The sequence below is a fragment of the Chlorocebus sabaeus genome, chromosome 21 (genome assembly GCF_047675955.1).
Source record: "Chlorocebus sabaeus isolate Y175 chromosome 21, mChlSab1.0.hap1, whole genome shotgun sequence".
Classification (NCBI taxonomy): Eukaryota; Metazoa; Chordata; class Mammalia; order Primates; family Cercopithecidae; genus Chlorocebus; species Chlorocebus sabaeus.
This window is the reverse complement of record NC_132924.1, coordinates 2,458,850-2,484,805: the sequence shown is the minus strand read 5'-3', so window position 1 is coordinate 2,484,805 and position 25,956 is coordinate 2,458,850. Positions and strand designations below refer to the sequence as shown.

The 25,956-nt window shown below is 37.9% G+C and overlaps 1 protein-coding gene across 1 annotated transcript in view; it reads left to right on the top strand.

The window, feature by feature from the left end:
• ZNF92 (zinc finger protein 92) overlaps positions 1-21,996 on the top strand; it is a 141,480-nt gene extending 119,484 nt beyond the window's left edge. Inside the window, exons 6-8 of the mRNA XM_073008734.1 lie at positions 7,627-7,753; positions 8,553-8,648; positions 18,428-21,996. Of these exons, the coding sequence (XP_072864835.1) occupies positions 7,627-7,753; positions 8,553-8,648; positions 18,428-19,962 (1,758 nt within the window). The 3' untranslated portion in view covers positions 19,963-21,996. The remainder of the gene's footprint in view (positions 1-7,626; positions 7,754-8,552; positions 8,649-18,427) is intronic.
• Positions 21,997-25,956: the final 3,960 nt, after the last annotated feature.

The window sequence follows — 25,956 nt, the reverse complement described above, 5'->3', positions numbered from 1 at the left end:
CTCCTATACAGAACACATGCTGTGCTTGGTATACTTGGCACATTAGCAGTTGGTAACTGCTCAGCTTCCATCTGCAGGTTATCTAGCAGGACCCTTATTCAGGCCCACTTTCAAACCCCGAGCTCTGATATGCCTGTCTCCACAGGGACTATTCTGGTAGGAGTCTGACCCTTCTTCCTCCACCTTCTCTTAAGACTTCAGTAATTCCTCCAGATTCACACTTGCTGCCATCTCCATTTTCAGCAAAAATGCCTGGCACAAAACTCACAAAGCTGAGCATCTCCTCCGTAGTTGTTACCCCAGATGTTGTCTCTTCACTGACTAAATTATGACTATTAGATAAAGAGAATGGGTCTATCTACAAAAATAATTCTCCCTACTTTATAGTCACATCTCCTTCAATGCAAAAATACAGCTTGGTGATGCCTGTTTTATAACTTTAAAACATTCGTTGAGTTTAGACAATATATACTGCTCTGAAGTTCCTTAAAATCTCTTCTTATTGTTTGTTTTTAAAATCATAAAAGTATAAAAACTGTAAACATTCTACTAAACATATCAGTAGAAACCCTGTTACCCTACTTTTTATTTAGTGGATCCAGAAAGAATAAAAGATTCCAATTCTTTGTCAAAAAATTCTGGTGGAAACTGTCAGATGTATTTCAGTATAGGACCCCCATCCAATGGCTAGGAGATGAGAGAGCAGCAGAGATGGAAAAGAAACCTTATAAAATTCTGCTGAGAATATGCCCCCTTTCTTCATAATGCTCATGTTTCTCATGCTGAGGGTAGCTGTGCACTTTGGCTGTTTACAGAGAAATGTGTTTTAGGGGAATATTTTCTGACTGACTTGATCAATCTTTTATCTGAGTTCTTTCTTAAGATTTTTTTTTTCGTTTGTTTGTTTTGAGATGGAATCTTGCTCTGTCACCAGGCTGGAAGTGCAATGGCACTATCTCGGCTTACTGCAACCTCTGCCTTCCGGGTTCAGGTGGTTCTCCTGCCTCAGCCTCCCGAGTAGGTGGGACTACAGGCACATGCCACCACACACAGCTAATTTTTGTGTTTTTAGTAGGGATGTGGTTTCACCATGTTGGCCAGGATAATCTTGATCTCTTGACCTCGTGATCCACCCACTTTGTCCTCCCAAAGTGTTGGGATTACAGAGGTGAGCCACCACACCCAGCCTTAAGATGCTTTTAACTTCCTTTTTTCTCTCAATGTACTCTTTCTCCGACTGAGAGCTGTTTTTCTCTTGAATGCTTTGTGTGTCTGTCAGAAGTCTGTGAATGAGTTGGGCTGTCACAGTGAGAACTCAGAGCTCGCTCTATTCTGACTCATGCTGGAAATCTAGCGCTATAAGTAGAAACTGAGGCTGTAACAGTGCTCTTGTTCCCATTATTGTGAAGGTACATTCCTACCTAGGAGGCCTGCAGGCTCTCCTGCAGCTCAGGCTTCACTCTCTGATGTGGTTCTGGAGTGCTGCTGTGGCAAAAGGGGTTTACATAAGATGTGATCAGCCAGCTGTGAGCTGTGTGCTGTGGGCATATCAGTGGAAGATGGTAGGAGTCAAGAGAAGACACCAGCCACCAGGAGACAGCGAGCTGGAGTGCTGCAACCCAGTGCTCAGAGTAGAGACCTATTGCTTTAAAATGCAAATAGCCAAAAAGAGAGCACTATATTCAACCATTTCTGTAGGAGAGTGAGAGCCTACCTTCAGCAGGCACCTGGCTTCAAATTGCAAAACTACCTCCTGTCATGGAGATGTGAAAAGTTTATTTTACCATTGAATATAGCCAATTAGCTTACACAGATGGCCTCCCCAATTGCCAGGTGAATTTAGGATGAACTATGCATAACATGGGACTGTAAATTCTACTTACGAACTAATTATTGTGATCGTCTTTCTGTCTTTGCAATCTCTTAAGCAGATTGACTGTGATTCACATTCTGGTTTAACTGTGTAATAAAACAGTTTTCTTTCTGTTTTATCATTGTGGAGTTACTCTGGGGCTGGAGAAAACTTTTCTTTTAATTACACTTTCCAAACACTGTTTAAACTTACCACACATGATATAAACATATAAGGTACCAACCAAGCTTTAATCTAGATGGGCCTTTTTGTCTCAGGCTTCCAGTCAACTCATGATTGTGCTGCAAAATGCATGCTGTCCCCTGAATATGCAGGCAGAGTCTTGCCTCTGCTTATTTGGTATCTAGTCCTGTATAATCACATCTAGAGAGGCTAGACCCAATTTCTAAATACGTCACAGAACAGCAGTCAACCATTTTACCTCTTTCAATGACTCTTGTATCTTTAGACCTGAAACTGATTCAGAGACTATGGGACCCAGAAACCCAATTAGAGTAACATTCATGCATTGAGTAGACATATAGGCATGAGAATCACCACTTTACCCTTCCTCCTCTTTTTAAAATGCCCACAAATGTGCAGGTAACACTGCTATTCCACCCATCCAGTATCTAAACCAGTGGCTCCACATTCTGAATCTGGGTCTTGCAGTAAACCTTTTATCTGAGAAATGCAAATCCTTTTAATTATATGGCTCAAAGAGACATCAAAATGAGACCACAATTATGTCTTTCTCCTTTGAGCTCTGTATTTATCTCTTGAAACTGCTTGCTATTGCCATGAGTAGCTATAAATTAAACTAATAATGCCACACTGAACACTATAACCCACACCGTATACAGTTTAGCAACATATGTCAATCAGTAATCAAGGTTATTTTTAGTAAATAAGAATTCCTGACAAACAATTTTGCATCAGCCCACTCTCTGTCAGTTTTTGCCTTTAAAAATCTACTTGTAACTGCTGCTAGATTCCAGGCAACTTGAATCTTTGCTCCCAGTTTACAATCTTCAAGCTTGGCCCAATGAACTGTCTCCTTATATTCATGTTTCCTCAGCGTTTTCCTATTAAGGAGGAAATTAAGGACATATTATTTAAAATGTGCCAGAGCAGCCTTTATGAGGGAATCTCTCCTTTGGTTGTACTTTTCTTGCTGTAACACCCAGGAATGCAGAGCCAGGTTGACCCCACCTAGAATCCACACATAAGATCTGGCCTCTGCCTGGGATTTACAAGACAGTACCAGAATTTGGATTAAGAATGTACAGAAAACCAACAGGAGGCATTCTCTGCATTGTGAGATGTCAACATAGACATCTTAAAGCTACCAAAGCTACCTCCTTTGATAGTGTGGCTATTTGAGTTTTTCAGATCTCATTCAGTGACCTGTTACTGTTATGTGAGAGGTGCCAGGTATAAATAGAATCTGATGGCAGAATCTATAAATGTAAACAAAGCATCTTAGGATTGAGAGATTAAGGCCACAGAGCATCTTAGGAGTGAGAGATCAAGGTCACAAAGTATCCAGAGCCATCACTACAACTGTAACTACCTGTAAAAAATGTGATACTGGAGTAGAGTATTCTTGTCCTTCCTCTTACCCAAAGACTACCTGATCAGGACAGGTAAGCCAGGTTGTGGAGCTCCACCAGGGCCGTTCTGTTTTCTATTTAGCCTGAGTCTCTACTGCCTGGCTTACCATTGGGCCATCAGCCCAGGATCACTGAGAACCCTCTCACAATCACCTGGGCATCTTTGAAACATTTGAGGATGTCCAGAGTAAAACTGTGTTAGGCTGACAAGAGTGGTTAATTCTGCTTTTGTCTCAGTGTAAGAGAAATGAGTCATGCCAAAAAATGTGGGCTTCATTTGGGCCACTTCTTTATATTGCTGTGACTTCTGAGGTCATCATTTGAATGGATGTTTATGGACAGAAGAGTTGTTATTATTATTTCTGTTTCTTTTACCTTGTTAAGAATACATGCTTATCTTCTAACAAAATTACCCTAGAAAACCCTAAGAGATTTGTTTAAATTGCTTATTAGTATATGTTATACAATTGACAGGGCAGTGGCTAAAAAAGATTAAATTACACAAACTGTGGGATTTAAGTTTCTCGTAGGTAAGCTTGGGAAAAACAGAACAGGAAATACCCCAGTGGCATAGAGAGCAGAATTCTACATAGTGTCCTCTCTCTGCCCCAATTCTGTTCAGAATCACCCTTTTTGGAGGCCTTAAGCCAAGGTCTGGCTTCACCTTGGAGTCTAGCCTCATAGAACTGATAAAAAGAGATAAGTGTTGGGTGATGAATTCTGCTGCCTTTCTAGAGCTGTTGCTGAGAATTTCCTGAAATCTAAAAATAGATAAATGGGAAAAATAATGTTTTAGGGCCTTAATTTCTTAATTTTGTATTGAAATCAGTGCCCGCGGAGACATGCCATTTAGCAACTTATTCCTTATTCTATTCCTGAAGACCCAGTAGTTGCTCCACAAGCCACAAACAAGTAAATATAAACACAATAAAAATTCCTCCAGACTACATTAAACTCTTTTCCTTATTCCTCTCATCTGTCTATATGTAGCTTTTATTCTGTACATTTTTCAAAAAAAAAAAATGACAAAGGAGAAATAAAAATGCTGGGCCCTTTATCTAAATTCTGGCAATTATTAAACAACTCCCAGGGTGTTACGAGGATTAAATCATGTAATGTTTTATTCCCAGCAGTGCTCTGTAACATACTCTTGAGGACATAGTATCTGTTTAATAAACATTGCATTAGTGTATGTGTAAATGTTTTTTTCCAAATGCAGACTTCTTTGGACATTACTGGCCTCTGTTTCCTCTGTAAAGAGCCAGCAAAGAATATACTTTAGGATGAAGATTGGTTGTCTTTATTTGTACCAGAAGTATTTATGTTGTGACAAATGTGCTGAGTGTAAGGGACTCTGTGATGTGCCTGCTTTCTCTAGCTAGTGCTAATAATGAGCGCAGGGGGAGCAACATCAACATCTATAGAGGACTTGTTTAAAATACCCATTCATGGACCCTTTTCAAACCTGCAGAATCACATTATATAGAGTGGGGCCAAAATCACCAAGTGATTTATAAGCTCATCAATGCTTGAGAGATAATACTTAGCTAAGTGTTTATCAGCCCAGGCTTCTAATTAAGATTACGTAGCCAGTTTGCAGAAATCTCTATTTGTGCCCTCCCCACAGGTTCTGTTCTATTGTTCTGGAAGCATCCATGTTGCTTGAAGGGCCTCATGTGACTCTAAGGTGAGGCCAGAATCAAGTATGAGGGGTTCAAGATACATTTGTGAGTGTTAAGTTCTGTCTTTGCACTAAAGGGCCTGTTCTCTTTGGGTTTGGTAGGGACAAGGCAGAGTGGCCCATATTTCCATTACTTTAGCAAAAATTGCTGGTGTCTGGTAGGAGAGGGCACCTGAGGACAGGAAAGGAGAAACTTCTCTCTTTATCTCCATAGAGCAGCTTATTTTTCTTGAATCTCTTCTGTTATAAAGGACGGAAATGGGTGGGCTTTTTCTGCAGGTCTTGGACCTTTTGCCTGTGGGTGTGATGGTAGCAGGTAAACAGGTGGTGCCGACACCTTTAAAGGCATATTCTCCAGATTCAGGTGTAATTTCTCCAGAGAATCTCATCTGAGAAGGAATCCTAGAGCAGGAGGAGAAAGATGAAAAAATGGCTATTTTTCAGCTAAAAATGCCTCAGATTAACAGCTGTGTCCACTGTGCCTCCTGGAATGCCATGTGTTTAGTACTTACAAACCTTTACTTCTCTACTTGTGCTTTTCCTCCCTAATGAGTTTGTTTTAACTACTTTAAAAATTTTTTCATTATAGTCAAGTGTCTGAAAAATTTTTATTTACTTATTTTTGAGACGGAATCTCGCTCTGTCACCCAGGCTGGAGTGCAGTGGCGTGATCTTGGCTCACTGCAATCTCCGCCTCCCGGGTTCAAGCAATTTTCCTGCCTCAGCCTCCTAACTAGCTGGGATTACAGGCGCATGCCACCATGTCTGGCTAATTTTTGTATTTTAGTAGAGACGGGGTTTCACCATGTTGGCCAGGCTGGTCTCGAATTCCTGACCTTGTGATCCGCCCGCCTTGGCTTCCCGAAAGTGCTGAGATTACAGGTGTGAGGCACTGCGCCCGGGCAAATATTTCTTTCCTATATACTGGAGCCTTCTCTACACCATGGCTTCTTAAATGCCATGTAGAATTCTCACCATGGATTTATGATCTGCAATGTTAAAAATGTTCCCTTTGTGGCTGTTTAATATCGGGGGATGAATATACTCAAGATTCCTATTGGGGAAAAGCTGGGGTTCTTAGTCAAGGAGAACACGTAATATTGAGGTTTCATCTATCTTCTCCATTAGCTCTTTGCAGAACAGGATTAAGAAAATGCTTTTTGAAACAGGATGACATTTACTACCCAGAAAGTTCTGAAGAAAATTATTAGGAGATATGTGTTCTCTAGGGTGCTAAAGAAAGACTATTTAAAATTTCTATTAAAAATTACAGATCATGGGACATATCTGTATCTCGAACTTGGCATAAAATGGATGTTTCTTTATGGTTAAATTCAGGCTATAATTTACTTTTTGGGGAAGTAATATCTCAGCAGTGAAGCAGTGATGCTGTGTCCTTCTGTTCATCAGCACATTATAAAAATTTGTCCTAGTTCAGTTAATATTAATGATTCACTTGGTTAAAGAGCTCTCTGACAGATTTTTTCACTGTAGGGTTAGTAATTTTCCTCTTGATTATTAAGTGTTTTCTTTTTTTTTCTTTTTTTTTTTTTTTTTTTTGAGACGGAGTTTCACTCTTGTTCCCCAAGCTAGAGTGCAATGGCACAATCTCGGCTCACTGCAACCTTCGCCTCCTGGGTTCAAGCGATTCTTCTGCCTCAGCCTTCCGAGTAGCTGGGATTACAGGCACGTGCCACCATGCCCGGTTAATTTTTTGTATTTTTAGTAGAAACGGGGTTTCACCATGTTAGCCAGGCTGGTCTCTGAACTCCTGACCTCAGGTGATCTGCCCACCTCGGCCTCCCAAACTGCTGGGATTACAGGTGTGAGCCACTGGGCCCAGCCAATTATTAAGTATCTTTATGCAGCTGATGTGGATAAACCATTACAGTTAATCTGGCAGCTGCCCTTCTTTATTAGGTTTTCTTAGCATATATCTGTCTTTGGAAAATGAAGGCTCTCATCTTTGTTTATAGGTCAGAAAAACTGGGAAAACCCACACTCCTCCCACTTACTGGATGCTTGACAGAATAATCTTCTTGGGCAAAAATCATTGGCATTATTGGTGATCTTCTTAGAAATTAAGAAATTCAGACTTTATTCCAGATGTTCTGAAAAAATATATGCATAACAAGATCTTCAGTTTATCATACACATTAAAATTTGAGAGGTCCCTTCTAACTCCACATCTTTTCCATCTGAAACATATACACTCAAAAATGTATGTTTGTGTTCATGCCCTTAATTTTATACTTTATCATCCAGAAAAGTGTCATATATATACTCTCCTGTCATTCCCTTTTCTCAGTTATATTAGAAAATATTTCTATATTGAAAATTATTTTATTGGATAATTTCAATCACTCCTGTAAGTCAGAACTTGTTCTCTTTACTCTTTTGTTTCACCTTAAGTCAAATAAAAAATTCTGCCCATGGCCACTTAGTAAACATATGTGTGTGTGTGTGTGTGTGTTTTTCAGGGACCACTGACATTTAGGGATGTGAAAATAGAATTCTCTCTGGAGGAATGGCAATGCCTGGACACTGCACAGCGGAATTTGTATAGAGATGTGATGTTAGAGAACTACAGAAACCTGGTCTTCCTTGGTGAGGATAACTTCAATACATAATTCCTAACGTACTCTAAAGATTTCATTTCTCTTCTTTGTAGAATGTCTTTTGGTAATTTATGCTTTGCATAAATGAGTTTCAGATCCCAGTTTTCAAGAAAACAGATTTGTCAGTGTAGAAAAGAACTTCTTCAAGATGTTTCATTTTGACCTGAACTCTCCACATTCCTGAGCTGATCTTTATCCTTTACTCTAAATTAGTGGTAATTCCAGAAATTTATTGGCATAAAATATTGTTGCTACCACCAATTTTTCATTTAGTAAATTTAGTAGTACTGGGCAGTATTAAGTAAAATTAAAGATCTATGAATGTAGGCCAGGCATGGTGGCTCATGCTTGTATTCCCAGCGCTTTGGGAGGCCGAGGTGGGTGGATTACCTAAGGTCAGGAGTTTGAGAGCAGCCTGGCCAACATGGTGAAACCCTTTCTCTACTAAAAATACAAAACTTAGCCAGGCGTGGTGGTGGGCGCCTGTAATCCAACTACTCAGGAGGCTGAGGCAGGAGAATTGCCTGAACCCAAGAGGTGGAGGTTGCAGTGAGCTGAGATCGTGCCATTGCACTCTAGCCTGGGTGACAGTGAGGCTTTGTCTCAAAACAAACAAAAAAATCTACAAATTTAAAATATTTTAAAAATATTTAGATATTTGTCATAAATTAGTATTTGGGGATTAATTTACTAGATTAATCTATTACATCTTCTTTACTGAGCATGTTACTATGTTAGTAATTGGAGAATGTGAGCAAGATTTATGTTACTTATTTTTAATAAAACAGGTATTGCTGTCTCTAAGCCAGACCTGATCACCTGGCTGGAGCAAGGAAAAGAACCCTGGAATATGAAGAGACGTGAGATGGTAGACAAAACCCCAGGTAGGTGACAGTTAATACAACAGATGACACAAATGAGAGGTCCAAAAGTCAAGGAGAAGGCCAATCTTTTTTCGGGACGGAGTTTTGCCCTTGTTGTCCAGGCTGGAGTGCAAGGGTGCTATCTCGGCTTACTGCAACCTCTGCCTCCCAGGTTCAAGCGATTCTCCTGCCTCAGCCTCCTAAGCACTGGGATTACAGGCACCCACCACCATGCCTGGCTAATTTTGTATTTTTAGTAGAGATGGAGTTTCTCCATGTTGGTCAGGCTGGTCTCAAACTCTCGACCTCAGGTGATCTGCCCGCCTCAGCCTCTCCAAAGTGCTGGTATTTACAGGTGTGAGCCACTGCACCCAGCCTCAGTCTTTAAAATGTAATTTGGGAAGTTGTTTCCAAAAAAGAAAGTTTTTGGGAAGCCTCAAACTTTTGTTTTGCTCTCACATAGGGGCATCTTCTGTCTAATGCTTTTAAATTTTCTAAGGTGATCTTCCTTCAAGTTTACAGTGAAAGCCAAAGTCCTTTTCATGGCAATAAGAGACTACACAATCTGACTGCTTTTCCGTTGCTTTTGAGGACACACAAATAACTGCATAATTTTGAGAAACTCTGTTAAACTACTTTTCTTTTTGTTTTTTTGAGATAGAGCCTCGCTCTGTTGCCAGGCTAGAGTGCAGTGGTGCAAGCTTGGCTCACAGCAGCCTCTGCCTCCTGGGTTCAAGCAGTTCTCCTGCCTCAGTCTCCCAAGTAGCTGGGACTACAGGCGTGCACCACCACGCCCAGCTAATTTTTGTATTTTTAGTAGAGATGGGGTTTCTTCACGTTGGCCAGGATGGTCTTGATCTCTTGACCATCGAGATCTCGTGATCTGCCCGCCTCGGCCTCCCAGAGTGCTGAGATTACAGGTGTGAGCCACTGTGCCAAGCCCAGAAATATATTATTAATATTATTATTATTTTTCTGAGACGGAGTCTCACTCTGTTGCCCAGGCTGGAGTGCAGTGGTGCAATCTCGGCTCACTGCAAGCTCCGCCTCCTGAGTTCATGCCATTCTCCTGCCTCAGTCTCCTGAGTAACTGGGACTATAGGCGTGAACCGCCACACCCGGCTAATTTTTTGTATTTTTAGTAGAGATGGGGTTTCACCATGTTAGCCAGGATGGAGAAGTGTATTGTTTTAATGCTATTACAAATAAGATTGTTTTTTCCTCTGTTATATCAGGTAGCTTATTTTAAGTGTGTGGAACCATAGCTTGTATGTTAATTTTATATTGTGCTAATTTACTGAGTATTAGTTGAGACAGGTATAAATGTTTATGATTTTCTCTGTATAAGATTGTGTGATCTATAAACAGCAACTTTTTACTTATCTGTCTTCAATTTCAATGGCTTTTTAGAACTTTTTAAATTCTTTTGCCACATACTTCCAGTGCTATGTTAAAATAGAAGCATTGACATTGGCACAATATAGTTTTGCATTGGTGTTTGTAAATTTGAAGGAGCAAACACCTCTTCAAGTTTTGATAAACTGGTTTTAGAAGGTAAAAATCTTTTGTTGGGTTCCCAGGGTGATGGGATGCCCTCTGGATTTGCAGTAGAGAGGGGTGTAGCTTGGTCACAAGGCTGCTGGGTCTACACTAGGGTCCACCTTTACTGGCTTGTTACAAGGGGCTTGGGTGATTGTAATTTCCATTTTATTTTTGAACAGACTGAATAGCCTCCAGGACTTTGCTCTGTAGGGCAGACAGTAGGGCAGGTTTCTGTAGTCCGGTCTGCATATAGTGGACCTTATATCAGGATGTGGATGAGTATGACTTTCACTGAGTACCAGAGAGGATTTCCCCAGGCCACTGTGTAAGTTTCTGTGTAGATATAACTGGCCATAAACTGTGGCTCAGAGAGTTCGAACTGAGTCATTAAACTGCTTCAGAGACCACAGTAAAGGCCAAGGTCTGCAGGCCCCCCTGCCTGCATGGCTATAAATGGTTGTCTTTCTTCAGGCCGCTGGAAGGGCAGGACCTTTTCCAGACTGTGGCTGGGAGAAGTTTGTGATGGTTACAGAGTGAGTTCAGAATTCTTAGTGGGACCAAGTTTGGTGGGCCATTTTCTGGTCTGTAGCCAAGAACAGGAGTCCTTTAGTTTGCCTCCTGAATGAGGGCCTGCCTTCTTCTGAAAACAACACTCCTCAGTCTTGGGTTTAGCGTTTCACAACTCCCTCCCTGCATCTCAAAGCTCTCTTAAAGGCACTTATTTTTGAGATGAGGTCTTGCTTCATAACCCATTCTGTTCTTGAAATCCTGGCCTGAATCAGTTCTCCAACCTTAATGTATAATGTAGCTTTCATTACAGGTGTGAGCCGTGATGCCTGACTCTCTCAAAAGGCATTTTTATGAGGGATGGCTGATGCATTTGCTTGCTATTGGAGGATAACAAAATAAGGCACCTTTTATTGTCCTATCTTCTGATGTCACTCTTCCTATACATTTTTACTTTGTATTTTCTATTTCAAATTTGTCTGTAGCTTTAGAATCAGACCTTTAGGACAATATGCTAGAATTTACATGTTATGTCTGAAGTAAATTAGATAATTAGTAGGCACTCCATAATTACTAAAATAGTTACTTATAAAATTAAGTTTGCTGCAGGCAAAAAGGAATAGTATTTTCATTCACCCACTTTCTTTAGCCTATATCTAAGTAATGACATAATGTATCCCCCAAATATTTGTTTTATGTATCAAAGGCACTAACTATATTCAACAAAATAAAAATTTTTTCTTTATTTGGCAAACGTAAAGCTCTTCTTTGCTTCTAAAGTTGGATTGCAGCGGTTTCACCTTGTGTAAGAATAGCATATATTTAAAACATAAAAATTATCTCAATTTTTAAAAATGCTTAGTTATTAAAAGTTTTTTATTAGAATCCTCTATGTATGATTATACTGCATTTTCTCTGAAATTTTACTGCCATACATACATGCCTTCCATGAGTACACAGTTACAGTCAAATATTGCAGTTATCTAGACAAATTCTTTTTAATGGTACATCAATATTGTAAACCAGATTTTATAAGTAAACATTTCTCTTAATGTTTTACAGTTCCATATTACTGTTTATTGTTTAGGTTTCTTATCGGTTTATTTTGTTTCTTGTTTTTACAGTTTTAGCAATTTGCATTACTGTTTGTACACTTTAAGTGAATGTTGAGTTTAACTAAGAAATAAGTCAGCCATATGTCCATCATAGTCTGATTATATATGTGTGTGTTTTTATCTATAAATATGACCTTAATTTTGGTTACAGCATATCTTGTGTATATTCTTTCTTAGCTGATTTTAAATAGTTGTTTTGTCTAAGTGAGTAGTCCTGGAAATACTCTTCTTTTCACCATGTGTTTAATGATAAATATTATATAATTTCCTTTGGGTAAGAGAGACACTTTTGTAATTTGAAGGTAATTTTTGGAAAGATTTAGAATTGTATTTTTTTTTTAGTTTTTCTTTTAAAAAGTAATTGTTGTAAAAACACATAACCTAAAAGTTACCATCTTAAATCTACTTAAGTGTACATTTCCTGGCCAGGCATGGTGATGGCTCACATCTGTAATCCTCAGATTTTGGGAGGCCAAGACAGGAGCATCACTTGAGCCCTTTTTTTTTTTTTTTTTTTTTTTTTTTTGAGATGGAGTTTCACTTTTGTTGCCCAGGCTGGAGTACAATGGCGCCATCTTGGCTCACCATAACCTCCGCCTCCTGAGTTCAAGTGATTCTCCTGCCTCAGCCTCTGGAGTAGCTGGGATTACAGGCATGTGCTACCACACCCGGCTAATTTTGTATTTTTAGTAGAGACAGGGTTTCTCCATGTTGGTCAGACTGTTCTCCCCCTCCCAACCTGAGGTGATACGCCCGCCTCATCCTCCCAAAGTGCTGGGATTACAGGAGTGAGCCACGCGCCTGGCCAGAACCCAAATGTTTGAGGCCAGCTTGGACAACATATGGAGACCCCTTCTCTACAACTTTTTTTTTAAATAACCAGACATGGTGGTTGTCACCTGTGGTCCCAGCTACTTGGGAGATTGAGGGGAGAGGACTACTTAAGCCTGGAAGTTTGAGGCTGCAGTAAGCCTTAATTGTGCCACTGAATTCCAGCTTGGGTGACAGAGTGAGACCCTGTCTCCAAAAAGCTGTACATTTCAGGCGTGTTAACTATATTCACATCATTATGCAAGACTTCTAGAAATTTTACATTTTGTAAAACTGAAACTCAGTACCCATTAAGCAATAACTGCCCATTTTACCCTCTCTCCAGCCCTTGACAAACGCCCTTCCACTTACTGTTTTTATGAGTGTGACTGTTTAAGATAGCTCATATAAGTGGAATCACACAGTATCCATCATTTTCCTACTGGCTTATGTCAGGTGACAAAATATTCTCCAAGTTTATCTTAAAATGTGACAAACATTTTCTTTTTTAAGGCTGAATAATATTCCATTGTATCGATATGTTACATTTTTGGATGTGTTTATAAATCAAGAAGGCAGTTGGGTTGCTTCATCCTTTTGGCTTTTGTGAATACTGGTACATGGATGTTCAAATATATTTTTAAGATCCTATGTTGCATAGTTTGGATATAGATTCATAAATGGGATTACTGTGTTTAATAATAATTCCATTTTTAATTATTTGAGAAACATATAATATTTTAAAATAATGGCTGCATCCTTGTTTTTCACCAAAAAATAACATGGGTTTTATTTTCATTGCATCATCAACAGATTTGGTGCCTTTTAAAAAATTTTATAGTGGCTGTTCTAACCAGTGTGAGGTGATTTTGTTTTTCATTGTGCTTCTTATGCATTTCTCTACAAATTAGTAATTTTGTCTGTCCTTCAAATGCTTTTTCCCATGTATATATCTCTTGATAAAGATTCAGTTAAAGTTCAATATTACTGAACTTTATATGATAAACTTTATATGGTAAAGTTCAATTTCTTAATTTCTGTTCTTCATACCTTCATTTCTCATCAAGTTATTCAACTTTATTGTTCAGTTGGAAGAGTTGTTTATATATTCTGAATATTAACTCCTATCATATGTGATTTGCCAATATTTTCACTTATTGTGTAGGAGACATTGTCACTCTCTTGAATGTTCTCTTTGATGTGTAAAAAATTTTGAAGTATAGCGTAATTCAGTTTTTCTGTTCTTTTCTTTGTTGCTCATGCATTAATATTGTAAATGGTGCCAAGACCAATATAATGTCTTTCCTCTATATTTTTCCTAAGAGATTTGTTATTTTTTTATGTCTAAGTGTTTTATTTAAAATAATTTTTGTATATGGTTCAAGGAAAGGATCAGACTTTATAAGTGTTAATATCCAATTTCACCATTTTTTGAAGAGATTATCTTTCCTCTATTGTGTGCTCATGGCAACTTTGTGGAAGATCATTCGATCATATACAGAAGGGTTCGTTTCTAGGCTCTCTGTTCTGTTCTTTCATCTCTTTATGTCTTTGTGTCAGTACCACATTGTTTTTGTTATTGTAGCTTTTTATATGTTTTGAAATCAGGAAGTATAATGCCCGTTTGTTCTTTTTCATGGGTGTTTGCATAATTATAGCTTTTAATCAAATTTTAAAAATTTAGACAATATTTATGTTAAAAACTATGTGCTATGGTATTTTTATAGAGATTATGTTGAATTTCTTTACCATTATAGGTTGTATTGACATCTTCAAAAAATGAAGTTTTTTTGTTTGTTTTTTTTTTTGAGACCTCGTTTCGCTCTTGTTGCCCAGGCCAGAATGCAATGGCTGGTGCGATCTCAGCTCACTGCAACCTCTGCCTCCTGGGTTCAAGCAGTTCTCCTGCCTCAGCCTCCTGAGTAGCTGGGATTATAGGCACCCGCCACCATGCCTGGCTAATTTTTGTGTATTTAGTAGAGACGGGGTTTCACCATGTTGGCCAGACTGGTCTCAAACTCCTGACCTCAGGTAATCCACCCGCCTCGGCCTCCCAGAATGCTGGGATTACAGGCATGAGCCACTGTGCCTGGCCCAAAATGAAGTTTTTTGACCCTTGAGCAAAAAAATATGTTGAAGAATGTGTTTTATTTTCACATTTCTTTTATTTCCTAGTTTCTTTCAGTTTTGGTCAGAGAACATACAGTTTATTATTTTGGTCTTAAGTTTATTTATTGTTGTTTCTGAGACAGGCTAGAGTGCAGCGGCATAATTTTGTGTCACTGCAGCCTCAGTCTCCTGGGCTCAAGTGATCCTTTTCCTCAGCCTCCTGAGCAGCTGGGACTACAGACATGCACTACCATGCCTGGCTAATATTTTGATCATTTGTAGGGACAGGTTCTCACTATGTTGTCCAGGCTGGCCTCAAACTTCTGGCTTTAAGTCATCCTCCCACCTTGAAATCCCAAAGTGTTGGGTTATAAGCATGAGCCCCTGCACCCAGCTAGTATTCTTATGTTAATAAGACTTGATGTATGTCCTAACAGAATACACCAGCTGCAAATAAGAATATTGTGTATTCCCTTGCTTTTGACTAGAAAGTTTTGTACATGTCTGTTAAGCCTAGTTGGTCTATGATATTGATTGGATGTTCACGTTCTCCAAACCTCATGCTGCGATGTAATCCTCAATGTTTGATGTGGGCCCTGGAGGAAGGTGCTTGGGTCATGGGGGCAAATTCCTTATGAATGTCTTGGCACTCTCCTCTTAGTAATCAAAAAGTATACACTCCATCAATTCAAGTGAGAGCTCGTTTATTAAAAGAGTAGATAGATATGGTAACTATAGATTCCTGGTAAATTGACCCATTTTACCATTATATAATATCAGTCTTTATCTCTTGCTGGTACTTAAAGCATGTATGTCTGATATAATTATGACTACCTCACCCAATTGTGGTTGCTATTTGCATAGATATAGATCTTTTTCATTCTGTTACTTTCAGCCTATTTGACTTAGTGCCAAAATGGATCTCTTTTAGGCAGTATATTACATGCTTTCTTAGTTATTTATTTACATATTTATTTCTTTTTGAGATAGGATTTCCTCTGTCAACCAGGCTGGTTTGCAGTGGTGTGATCATGGCAATGAGCTGCAGCCTCAACCTCCCAAATTCAGATGATCTTTTCATTTCAGCCTGTCAAGTAGCTGGTTACAGGCATGTGCCATCATACCCAGCTGGTTTTTTGTATTTTCTGTAGAGACAGGGTTTTCCCATGTTGCTGCGGCTGGTCTCAAACTCCTGCAATCAAGTGATCAGCACATCTTGACCTCCTAAAGTCCTGGGATTACATTTCTTTTTATTAAGTAGTTTAATTTATATTTAAAATGATTTTTTTAAAGAAATGATGTTACTATTACCAGTTTCATTGTTGTTTCTTGTGTAGATATGTTTTTTCTCATTTCCTGTTTTACTCCTTAAATTTTTGTTTAATCTCATAGTGACATGCTTTATTTTTTGTTTTGCATAGTTTCTATAAATATTATCTTTGTAATCATCTTGAAAAATGAAGATTATAAAAAACATCCTAAAACAGTTTCTAGTTTGTTACTAATATTACAAATTATTTTATATTGTGTTTCTATTAACAGATTTATTCAGATTCGTATTTTGTTTTTTGTATTCTATAGAAGAACTTTAAAGGTTTGATGCTCCATCATTATGATAGTAAAGAATTCTATGTTTGTCTATATTTACATTTAATAGAGAGCTTTTTATTTATATATGGTTTTCTGATGCTGTCCAGCATTATTTTATTTTTCAACATAATGGACTCATTTTAGCATTTCTCTTTTTGTATATGCAGTGTCTCACTATGTTGCTCAGGCCGCTCTTGAACTCCTGGTCTCAAGTGATCTGATTGCCTTGGTCCCCTAAAGCTGTAGGATTATAGGCATGAGCCATGGTGCCTGCTCACCATGTAGCATTTCTTGTAGGACTGTGCAAGGGATAATGAACACCCTTACCTTTTATTTTGGAAAATCTTTTTTTTTTCTTGTTTTTAAAGTAAAACGATTTCTAACCGAGTGTTATTGGTTAGGAATATTTTTTCTCTTATTACGTCAAAATTTGGAAAGTTCTCAGCCTTTTTTATCTTCAAGTATCCTCAGTACTACTTTTTTTTCTATGTTCTTCTAAGATTTCTTCCATGAATATATTGATTTAGTTGATGGTGTCCAATAATTTTACATTCTGTGTTTTAATTTTGTTTTGGACTTTGACTACATCACACAGTTTCTTTATGACCTGCAAAATTTTTGTTGACAGTTCACTGGTTATCTCATAAGACTGCATATAAATGACACATTACTTCTGTCTTGCAGCTCCCAAGGCTCTCTTCTTGTCTGTAACTTCTGAAATTATGCTTATATATGTGTTATAAGTATCTTTGTGTATATCCTAGTTTGTCTAGCTTCTTCATTTTTTATTTTATGATTTTTAGTTACTGTTTTTTCTTGTGTTTTTTACGTCTACAATTTCTGAAGGGGTGTTGATATTTTGAATATTTTTGTTTTTATCCTCATTTGTCTGATTTTCAAAAATCATCTGTGTTTCTGTTTCACTCATGGAATATTATTCAATTTATTTTCAATTTCTTTAATTTATAACTTTATTTTTTGTGGTTGCTTTATTTATTTATTTATTTATTTATTTTTGAGATGGAGTCTCGCTCTGTTGCTCAGGCTGGAGTGCAGTGGCCGGATCTCAGCTCACTGCAAGCTCCGCCTCCCGGGTCTACACCATTCTCCTGCTTCAGCCTCCCTAGTAGCTGGGACTACAGGCGCCCGCCACCTCGCCCAGCTAGTTATTTGTATTTTTTAGTAGAGACAGGGTTTCACCGTGTTAGCCAGGATGGTCTCGATCTCCTGACCTCGTGATCCGCCCGTCTCGGCCTCCCAAAGTGCTGGGATTACAGGCTTTTTATGGTTGCTTTCTAAAAATTTTTTAATTTTTTGACGGGGCCATGTTGCCCTAATATTTTGTATACCTTGTAATCTTTGATTGAGATTTGGACATTAAAAAAAAGCTGCCTGTTACAATCTTTATTATGTAGCCTTGTCCTGGCATAATCTTAAACCGGTTGTCTTGGCTAGAGATTCCCTGAGTCTCTCAAACATGTTCTTAGGATGTATCTTGTCTGAAATTTTGTGTTTACTTTTTAGTTAAAGGAATTGATTTGTGTTTTTTGGTAAGTCAGTAATCAGTTGCTACACGTGTTTGTTGTCTGTGGTGCTGCTGCATTCTCTCTGCTGCTGTAATGTTTACCTTTGATCTCAGCAGACAAACTGTCATTCCAAAGTATACCATCATTTCTTTCAGCGCTTTATGGCATGGGAGACAGAAACCAGTGTCTAAAAAGACCCCTAGAGGCCAGAAATAAAGATGTATGTGCCAGTATTTGTCTTGTCTTCTAAAAAAGAAACCAGGAATTGGCAATTTACTGCTAAAGGCACTAGGTTATTGAGGAGCAGGAAGAGCTGTGTTGTGTAAACATAACACAGTTTTCTTTTCCTTCTATGTAGCCCTTTGCATTGTTCTCACCTGGGGCACTGTACACATTTAACTCATTTGTAACTTTTCCACAAATGTATTTTGGTCAGTATGTTTTTGTTACATTTATATTTCTATAAGGAATTAGGGCCTGTAGTATTTTGCTGTGCCATCTTGCTTATGTTGTAGTTTGTATAATTTTATAGGTTAAATTTGTAAAGTGTATTCATCTGAGTCTAGTAAGTGAAGTAACTTGTTATTTTAATTTTTTTCAGTTATGTGTTCTCATTTTACCCAAGATGTTTGGCCAGAGCAGAGCATAAAAGATTCTTTCCAAAAAGTGATACTGAGAACATGTGGAAAGTATGGACATGAGAATTTACAGCTAAGAAAAGACCATAAAAGCGTGGATGCGTGTAAGGTGTACAGAGGAGGTTATAATGGACTTAACCAATGTTTGACAACTACTGAGAGCAAAATATTTCAGTGTGATAAATATGTGAAAGTCTTTCATAAATTTTCAAATGTAAATAGAAGTAAGATAAGACATACTGGAAAGAAACCTTTCAAATGTAAAAACCGTGGCAAATCATTTTGCATGCTTTCACAATTAACTCAACATAAGAAAATTCATACTAGAGAGTATTCTTACAAATGTGAAGAATGTGGTAAGGCCTTTAACTGGTCCTCAACACTTACTAAACATAAGATAATTCATACTGGAGAAAAACCCTACAAATGTGAAGAATGTGGCAAAGCTTTTAACCGGTCCTCAAATCTTACTAAACATAAGATAATTCATACTGGAGAAAAACCCTACAAATGTGAAGAATGTGGCAAAGCTTTTAACCGGTCCTCAACCCTTACTAAACATAAAAGAATTCATACAGAAGAGAAACCCTACAAATGTGAAGAATGTGGCAAGGCCTTTAACCAGTTCTCGATTCTTAATAAACATAAGAGAATTCATATGGAAGATAAACCCTACAAATGTGAAGAATGTGGCAAAGCCTTTAGAGTGTTCTCAATTCTTAAAAAACATAAGATAATTCATACTGGAGAAAAACCGTTCAAATGTGAAGAATGTGGCAAAGCCTTTAACCAGTTCTCAAACCTTACTAAACATAAGATAATTCATACTGGAGAGAAACCCTACAAATGTGATGAATGTGGCAAAGCCTTTAACCAGTCCTCAACCCTTACTAAACATAAAAGAATTCATACTGGAGAAAAACCCTACAAATGTGAAGAATGTGGCAAAGCTTTTAAACAGTCCTCAACCCTTACTGAACATAAGATAATTCATACTGGAGAGAAACCCTACAAATGTGAAGAATGTGGCAAGGCCTTTAGCTGGTCCTCAGCTTTTACTAAACATAAGAGAAATCATATGGAAGATAAACCATACAAATGTGAAGAATGTGGCAAAGCCTTTAGTGTATTCTCAACCCTTACTAAACATAAAATAATTCATACTAGAGAAAAACCCTACAAATGTGAAGAATGTGGCAAAGCCTTTAACCAGTCCTCAATTTTTACTAAACATAAGATAAATCATACTGAAGGGAAATCCTACAAATGTGAAAAATGTGGCAATGCTTTTAACCAGTCCTCAAACCTTACTGCACATAAAATAGTTTATACTGCAGAGAAACCCTACAAATATGAAGAACGTGACAAAGCCTTTAACAACTTCTCAACCCTTATTACACATCAGATAATTTATACTGGAGAGAAACCCTACAAACATGAATGTGGCAGAGCCTTTAACAAATCCTCAAATTATACTAAAGAGAAACTACAAACCTGAAAGATGTGAGAGTGATTTTGACTACATCTCAAACTTTTCTAAACATAAACCATACTGGTGCCCTAGAAATGTGAGGAATGCGACAAAGCCTTTAAATGGTTGTCACACTTGATTGTAGGTAAGATAATTTATAATGGAGAAAAATCCTACAAGTATGAAGAATGTGGCAAACTTTTAACCAATCCTCATACCTAATTGCACAGGAAAGCATTTATACTTGAGAAAAATTCTATAAAGAATATGGAAAAGCCATTTATATCTGCTCACATCTGAACATCAGAGAGTTCATACTTAATAAAATGCAGTTACTGTCAAAAGATCTTTCAGAAAATATAAGCCTTTAACATGAGGAAGAGTATTCTTAAGACAAACATTGCAAATAGAGGGTTGTAGTACCTTTACTTTTGTGATAGATCTTACTGTACACATTTTGTACCAGAGGAAAACCCTAAAGCATTAGTTGCTCAAACTGTTCAACATCAGGGAGTTTATATTGGAGAAAAACCCTGCAAATGTAATAAATACGGAAAAACATTTTTTTCAAAAACTACAGCTTGGAAAACAGTTCATTCTAAAATATATTTTTGCAGATGCAGTAAATATGAAAAATATTTAATCCAAAATTAAGTCTATGTAAATATCAGAGAATTCACAGTGGAAATCATAAGGCATGAGGCACTGACACTTCAGACGTTACACTAAATTAGAGTGTTGAGTATAGGAAATTCAAAACTAGAATTGTTAGATAAGTTATTTATATATAACTTTAAAAGAAGTGGAAGATTTTTTGGAGATTTATAATTACATTCAAAGTATACTTTTTTCTTGAAAAAAATTACAGATTTTTTGAAAAGCAATTAATGTAATTTAACTCTCAAATTCATGTTTTTCTTTATTCCTATTGTATTCACATGTGAAATCAAGTGATCAGTTGTTGCTGAATCAGAGCTATGAGAGATTCTTTTTTAAAGGTGGGCATTATTTATGCCCCTTTCTATGGAAGAGTAAGAAAATTAAAATATAAGATGCATGAGGAAAATGTAGAGATGCTCTTTGTGGTTAACTTAGAATATTAAGTGCTGCTTGAGGTACATGTTTAGACTAATATTCTTTTGCAGTATAGTGAGAAAACATTTTCAGTTAAAATTAGTGTATCATTTTGTTGATTGTGCTTTTATGTAATAAAATGCAGTACTATTTGGAGCCGGTCTGGGCCGGTTTGAGTCCGGTTTGAGCCGGTCAAAACCGGTCTGGTTCGGTTTGAGCCGGTCTGGTCCGGTTGGAGCCTGTCAAAACCTGTTGGAACAGGTCTGGGCCTGTTTGAGTCCGGTTTGAGCCGGTCTGGCCTAGTTTGATACTGTCAAAACCCGTATGAGTCCCGTTTGAGCCGGTGAAAACCGGTTTGAGATGTTCTGGTCCGGTTTGAGCCGGTTTGAGCCGGTCTGGTCTTTTGTTAGCCGGATTGAGCCGGTCTGTTCTGTTCTTGTTCCTGTTCCTGTTTGAGCCAGTCTAAAAAAAATTGTGTGTGAACTTAATTTTGTAATTAAACATTTTTTTTTAACATGCTAAGACTTGTGTATTTGATGAAGTGTTATTTTGCCACTGACTTTAACCTATCCCACCTTACTCAAGGGTGTGGGGTAAAAGATGGTAACAGTATATTATTTGGTAACATAGTGGACTTACATCTCTAGTAATCTTTTCCAGTGGCTTAAACTGCAAATACATTAAAGAATAGTGTTCCCATAGGTTACAATTTTTATCTTTTTAAAATTTAAATTTATTTTTCTTAATATTTGTGGGTACATAGTGTATGTATTTATGCCATATTTTGATGCAGACATACAATATGTAATAATGACAGAGTAAATGAGGTATTCACCTCTAGCATTTTATTCTTTGTATTACAGACAATCCAGTTCTATCCACACTTTTATTTATTTTAAAATGTACAATTGTTATTGACTACAGGGTCATTTTTATGGTTATAATAATAATTATACAGAAGTAAAAATAAAATCCATATTTCTGAGACCTAAATTTTATTTTTAAAAATTTGTTTTGTATTTTACTTTGAACATGTGGCCTCTGTGCCTGCAAACGCACACAGACGTTTAGTTTTGATTTACATAAAGATATATTACTGAAAAAATAAACCTTAGGTATAAGAAAATTATGAAGTATGTTTTTGTAAGTATGAATTTCTATTTTCAGAAGAAACTGAGAAAACATTATTTTAATAAGGTGACTACTAGAAAACTAAAAACCTCAAATATGTGTAAGGCAAATCTATATGCTGCTTTGTATTGAATTCATGACTATAAGATCTTACGGCTTATGGTTCATAACCTCCCCAGGCAATTTCTCTGTTTTACTTGCCTGGTACTCATGCTAGACCCATAATTTTTCTGTTTCTTATAATGTGTTTTATAGTTTTTGAAGTATTCATTATGTGAGCTCATCAGGGATTATAAATTATTTTTATAAAATTGCACACAAAAATAATTTTTAGATGTAATTCCACTATTAGTGTATTTTATTTAGTTAGAACATTCCATTTTGTTATTTTACTTGGAGAACCCTATATAAGTCTCCCTTTTTTTTTTTTTTTTTTTTTTTTTTTTTGAGATGGAATTTTGCTCTTGTTGCCCAGGATGGAGCGCAGTGGCACGATCTTGGCTTACCGCAGCCTCCGCCTCCTGGGTTCCAATGATTCTCCTGCCTCGGCCTCCAGAGTAGCTGGGATTACAGGCACGTGCCACCATGCCTGGCTAATTTTGTTTTAGTAGAGACGGTTTCTCCATGTTGGTCAGGTTGGCCTCGAACTCCCGACCTCAGGTGATTGATTCACCTGCCTTGGTCTCCCAAAGTGCTGGGATTATAGGAGTGAGCCACTGCACCCAGCGGTAAGCCTACTTTTAGTTATTGCTGCTTCCAGATTTTGTTCTGTTTGAGACGTAGGCTTGGTCTTGTTGCCCAGGCTGGAGTGCAATGGCACGATTTTGGCTCACGCAACTTCCACCTGCTGGGTTCAAGCAGTTCTACCTCAGCCTCCTGAGTAACTGGGATTACAGGTGCCCACCACCACACCCTGCTAATTTTTGTATTTTTAGTAGAGACAGGGTTTTGCCTTGTTGGTCAGGGTCGTCTTGAACTGACCTCGTGATCCGCCTGCCTTGGCCTCCCGAAATGCTGGGATTGCAAACATGAGCCACCGCACCCAACTGCTTTCAGATTTTTTAATTGACAAGTAAATTTATGTATTGAGGCAATTTGTTAGGGTATGTCCTAGGGAGGCTTCATAAGTCAGGATTTTTTTTTTTTGAGGCAGTCTCGTACTGTTTCCTAGGCGGGAGTGCAGTGGTGCGATCTTGGTTCACTGCAACCTCTGCATCCCAGGTTCAAGCGATTCTCCTGCCTCAGCCTCCCAAGTAGCTGGGATTACAGGCACCCACCACCAAGCCCAGCTAATTTTTTGTATTTTTAGTAGAGAGGAGGTTTCACTATGTTGGCCAGGCTGGTCTCAAACACCTGACCTCGTGATCTGCCCCCCTTGGCCTCCCAAAGTGCTGGGATTACAGGCGTGAGCCACTGCGCCTGACCAGGATGTTTTTACATACAAATGCAGCAAACAAACATGACAGTGCTTGCTGTATAACAGATGCTTAATGATAACCCATAAGTACACTCTGTCTTGGCTTACTGCAACCTTTGCCTTCCAGGTTCAAGCAATTCTTCTCTCTCAGCTGCTGGAGTAGTTGGGTCTACAGGCACACATCATTACACCGGGCTAATTTTTTGTGTTTTTAGTACAGATGGGGTTTCACCATGTTGGCTAGGGCCTGGTCTTGAACTCCCGATCTTAAGTGATCTGCCCACCTCAGCCTCTAAAAGCACAGGGATTACATGCATGAGCCACTGTGCTCAGCCTTCAATGCCATTTTTTATAGATTTAGAAGAAGTAACTATTTTAAAATTCATATGGAAGGATAAAAGAGCCCAAATAGCCACAGCAAGTTTAAACAAAAACAATAAACCTGGAGGTCTCATATTACCCGACTTCAAATTGTACTACAAGCTACAGTAACCAGTACAGCATAGTTCTGGTACAAAAATATATATATATAGGCTAATGAAACAGAGGAGAGAGCCCAGAAAAAAAGCTATACTTCTACAATCAACTTATTTGTGACAAAGTCAACGAAATAAACCAAGGGAAATAACCCCCTATCCAATAAGTGGTACAGGGGAAAACTGGACCCCTACCTCTCACCATATAAAAAATATAACTCAAGATAGATCAAAGACTTGACCGTGAGACTAAACTATAAAAATCCTAGAACACTTAGTACTTCACTAGACTTTGGCCTCTAGAAAGAATTTATGACTAACACCTTAAACATGAGTGCAAAAAAAAAAAAAAAAAAAAAGGAAGTTGACACCTAATTAAAGAGCTTCTGCACAGCAAAAGAAACTATCAACAAATAGACAATCTACACTATGAAATAAGAGATTTGCAAACTCAATACAACAAGGGATTAATATATATGATCTATAAGAAATTTAATTTTTAAAAGCAGACAAATGATATATAAATAGGCACTTCTCAAAGGAAGACATAAAAGCTGCCAAAAAAAACCAAATTGACCAGAGTGGGGGTTCATGCCTATAATCTCAGCACTTTGGGAGGCTGAGGCAGAAGGATCACATGAGGCCAGGAGTTTAAGACCAGCCTGGCCAACATAGTGAAACCCCATCTGTACTTAAAATATGAAACTTACCAGGTGTGTTTGTGCATGCCTGTAGTCCCAGCTACTCAGGAGGCTGAGGCAGAAGGATCACATGAGGCAAGGAGTTCAAGACCAGCCTGGCCAACATAGTGAAGCCCCGTCTGTACTTAAAATACAAAACTTAGCCAGGTGTGTTGGTCCATGCCTGTGGCCCCAGCTACTCAGGACGCTGAGGCACAAGAATCACTTGAACCCAGGAAACAGAGGCTGCAGTGAGCTGAGATTCTACCATTTCACTCAAACCTGGGTGACAGAGTGAGACTCTGTCTCAAAAAAAAAAAAGGTTGCTCAACTTTCCTAATAATCAGACAGGTGTAAATCAAAATGACAACGTGATACCATCCCACACCAGTTAGAATGGCTATTATTAAAATTAAAAAAAAAATGTTGAAGTCGTGAAAGAAAGGGAATTTTTATACACTTTTAGAAATGCAAATTAGTTCGCCTTAGTGGAAAGCAGTTTGGAGATTTCTCAAAGAACTAAAAATACAACTGCCATTTGACCTATCAACCCCATTTCTGGGTATTTACCCAAAGGAAAATAAATTATTTTATCAAAAAAGACACCTGCACTCACATGTTTATTGTAGCACTATTTATAAATAGCAAAGACATAGAATTAAACTAGGAACCCATGAATCTTAGACTGGATAAGAAAAATGAGATACTTATACACCATGCAATACTATACAGTCACAGAAAAAAAAATGAAGTAATGTCCTTTCAGCAACATGGATGCAGCAGAAGATCATTATTCTAAGCAAGTTAACACAGAACAGAAAAATACCACATGTTCTCACTTATAAGTGGGAGCTAAACATGGGGTGCACATGGAAACAAAGATGGAAAAATAAACACTGGGAATTCTAAGAAGAAGGAAGGAAGACAAACATTGAAAAACCACTTATCAGGTATGATGTACACTACTTGAACAATGAAATTATTCAGTGTCCACCAAACATCAACGTCATGCAATATACCTGTGTTACAAATCTGCATATGTACCCCTTGAATCTAAAGTAAAAATAATGAAATGTTCTGTGGTGTATAATGACATATTGCATTTCTCCAGTTTTGGGTTAATAGTCAAAATTAGGGGTGAAAGACACAGAATTATGTCTCTTTTATGCATATGGGTGAATGTTTCAGATGAAAAGTTTCATTTAAATGAAACTTTTAGATATGTGCATGTTCAAATTTATAA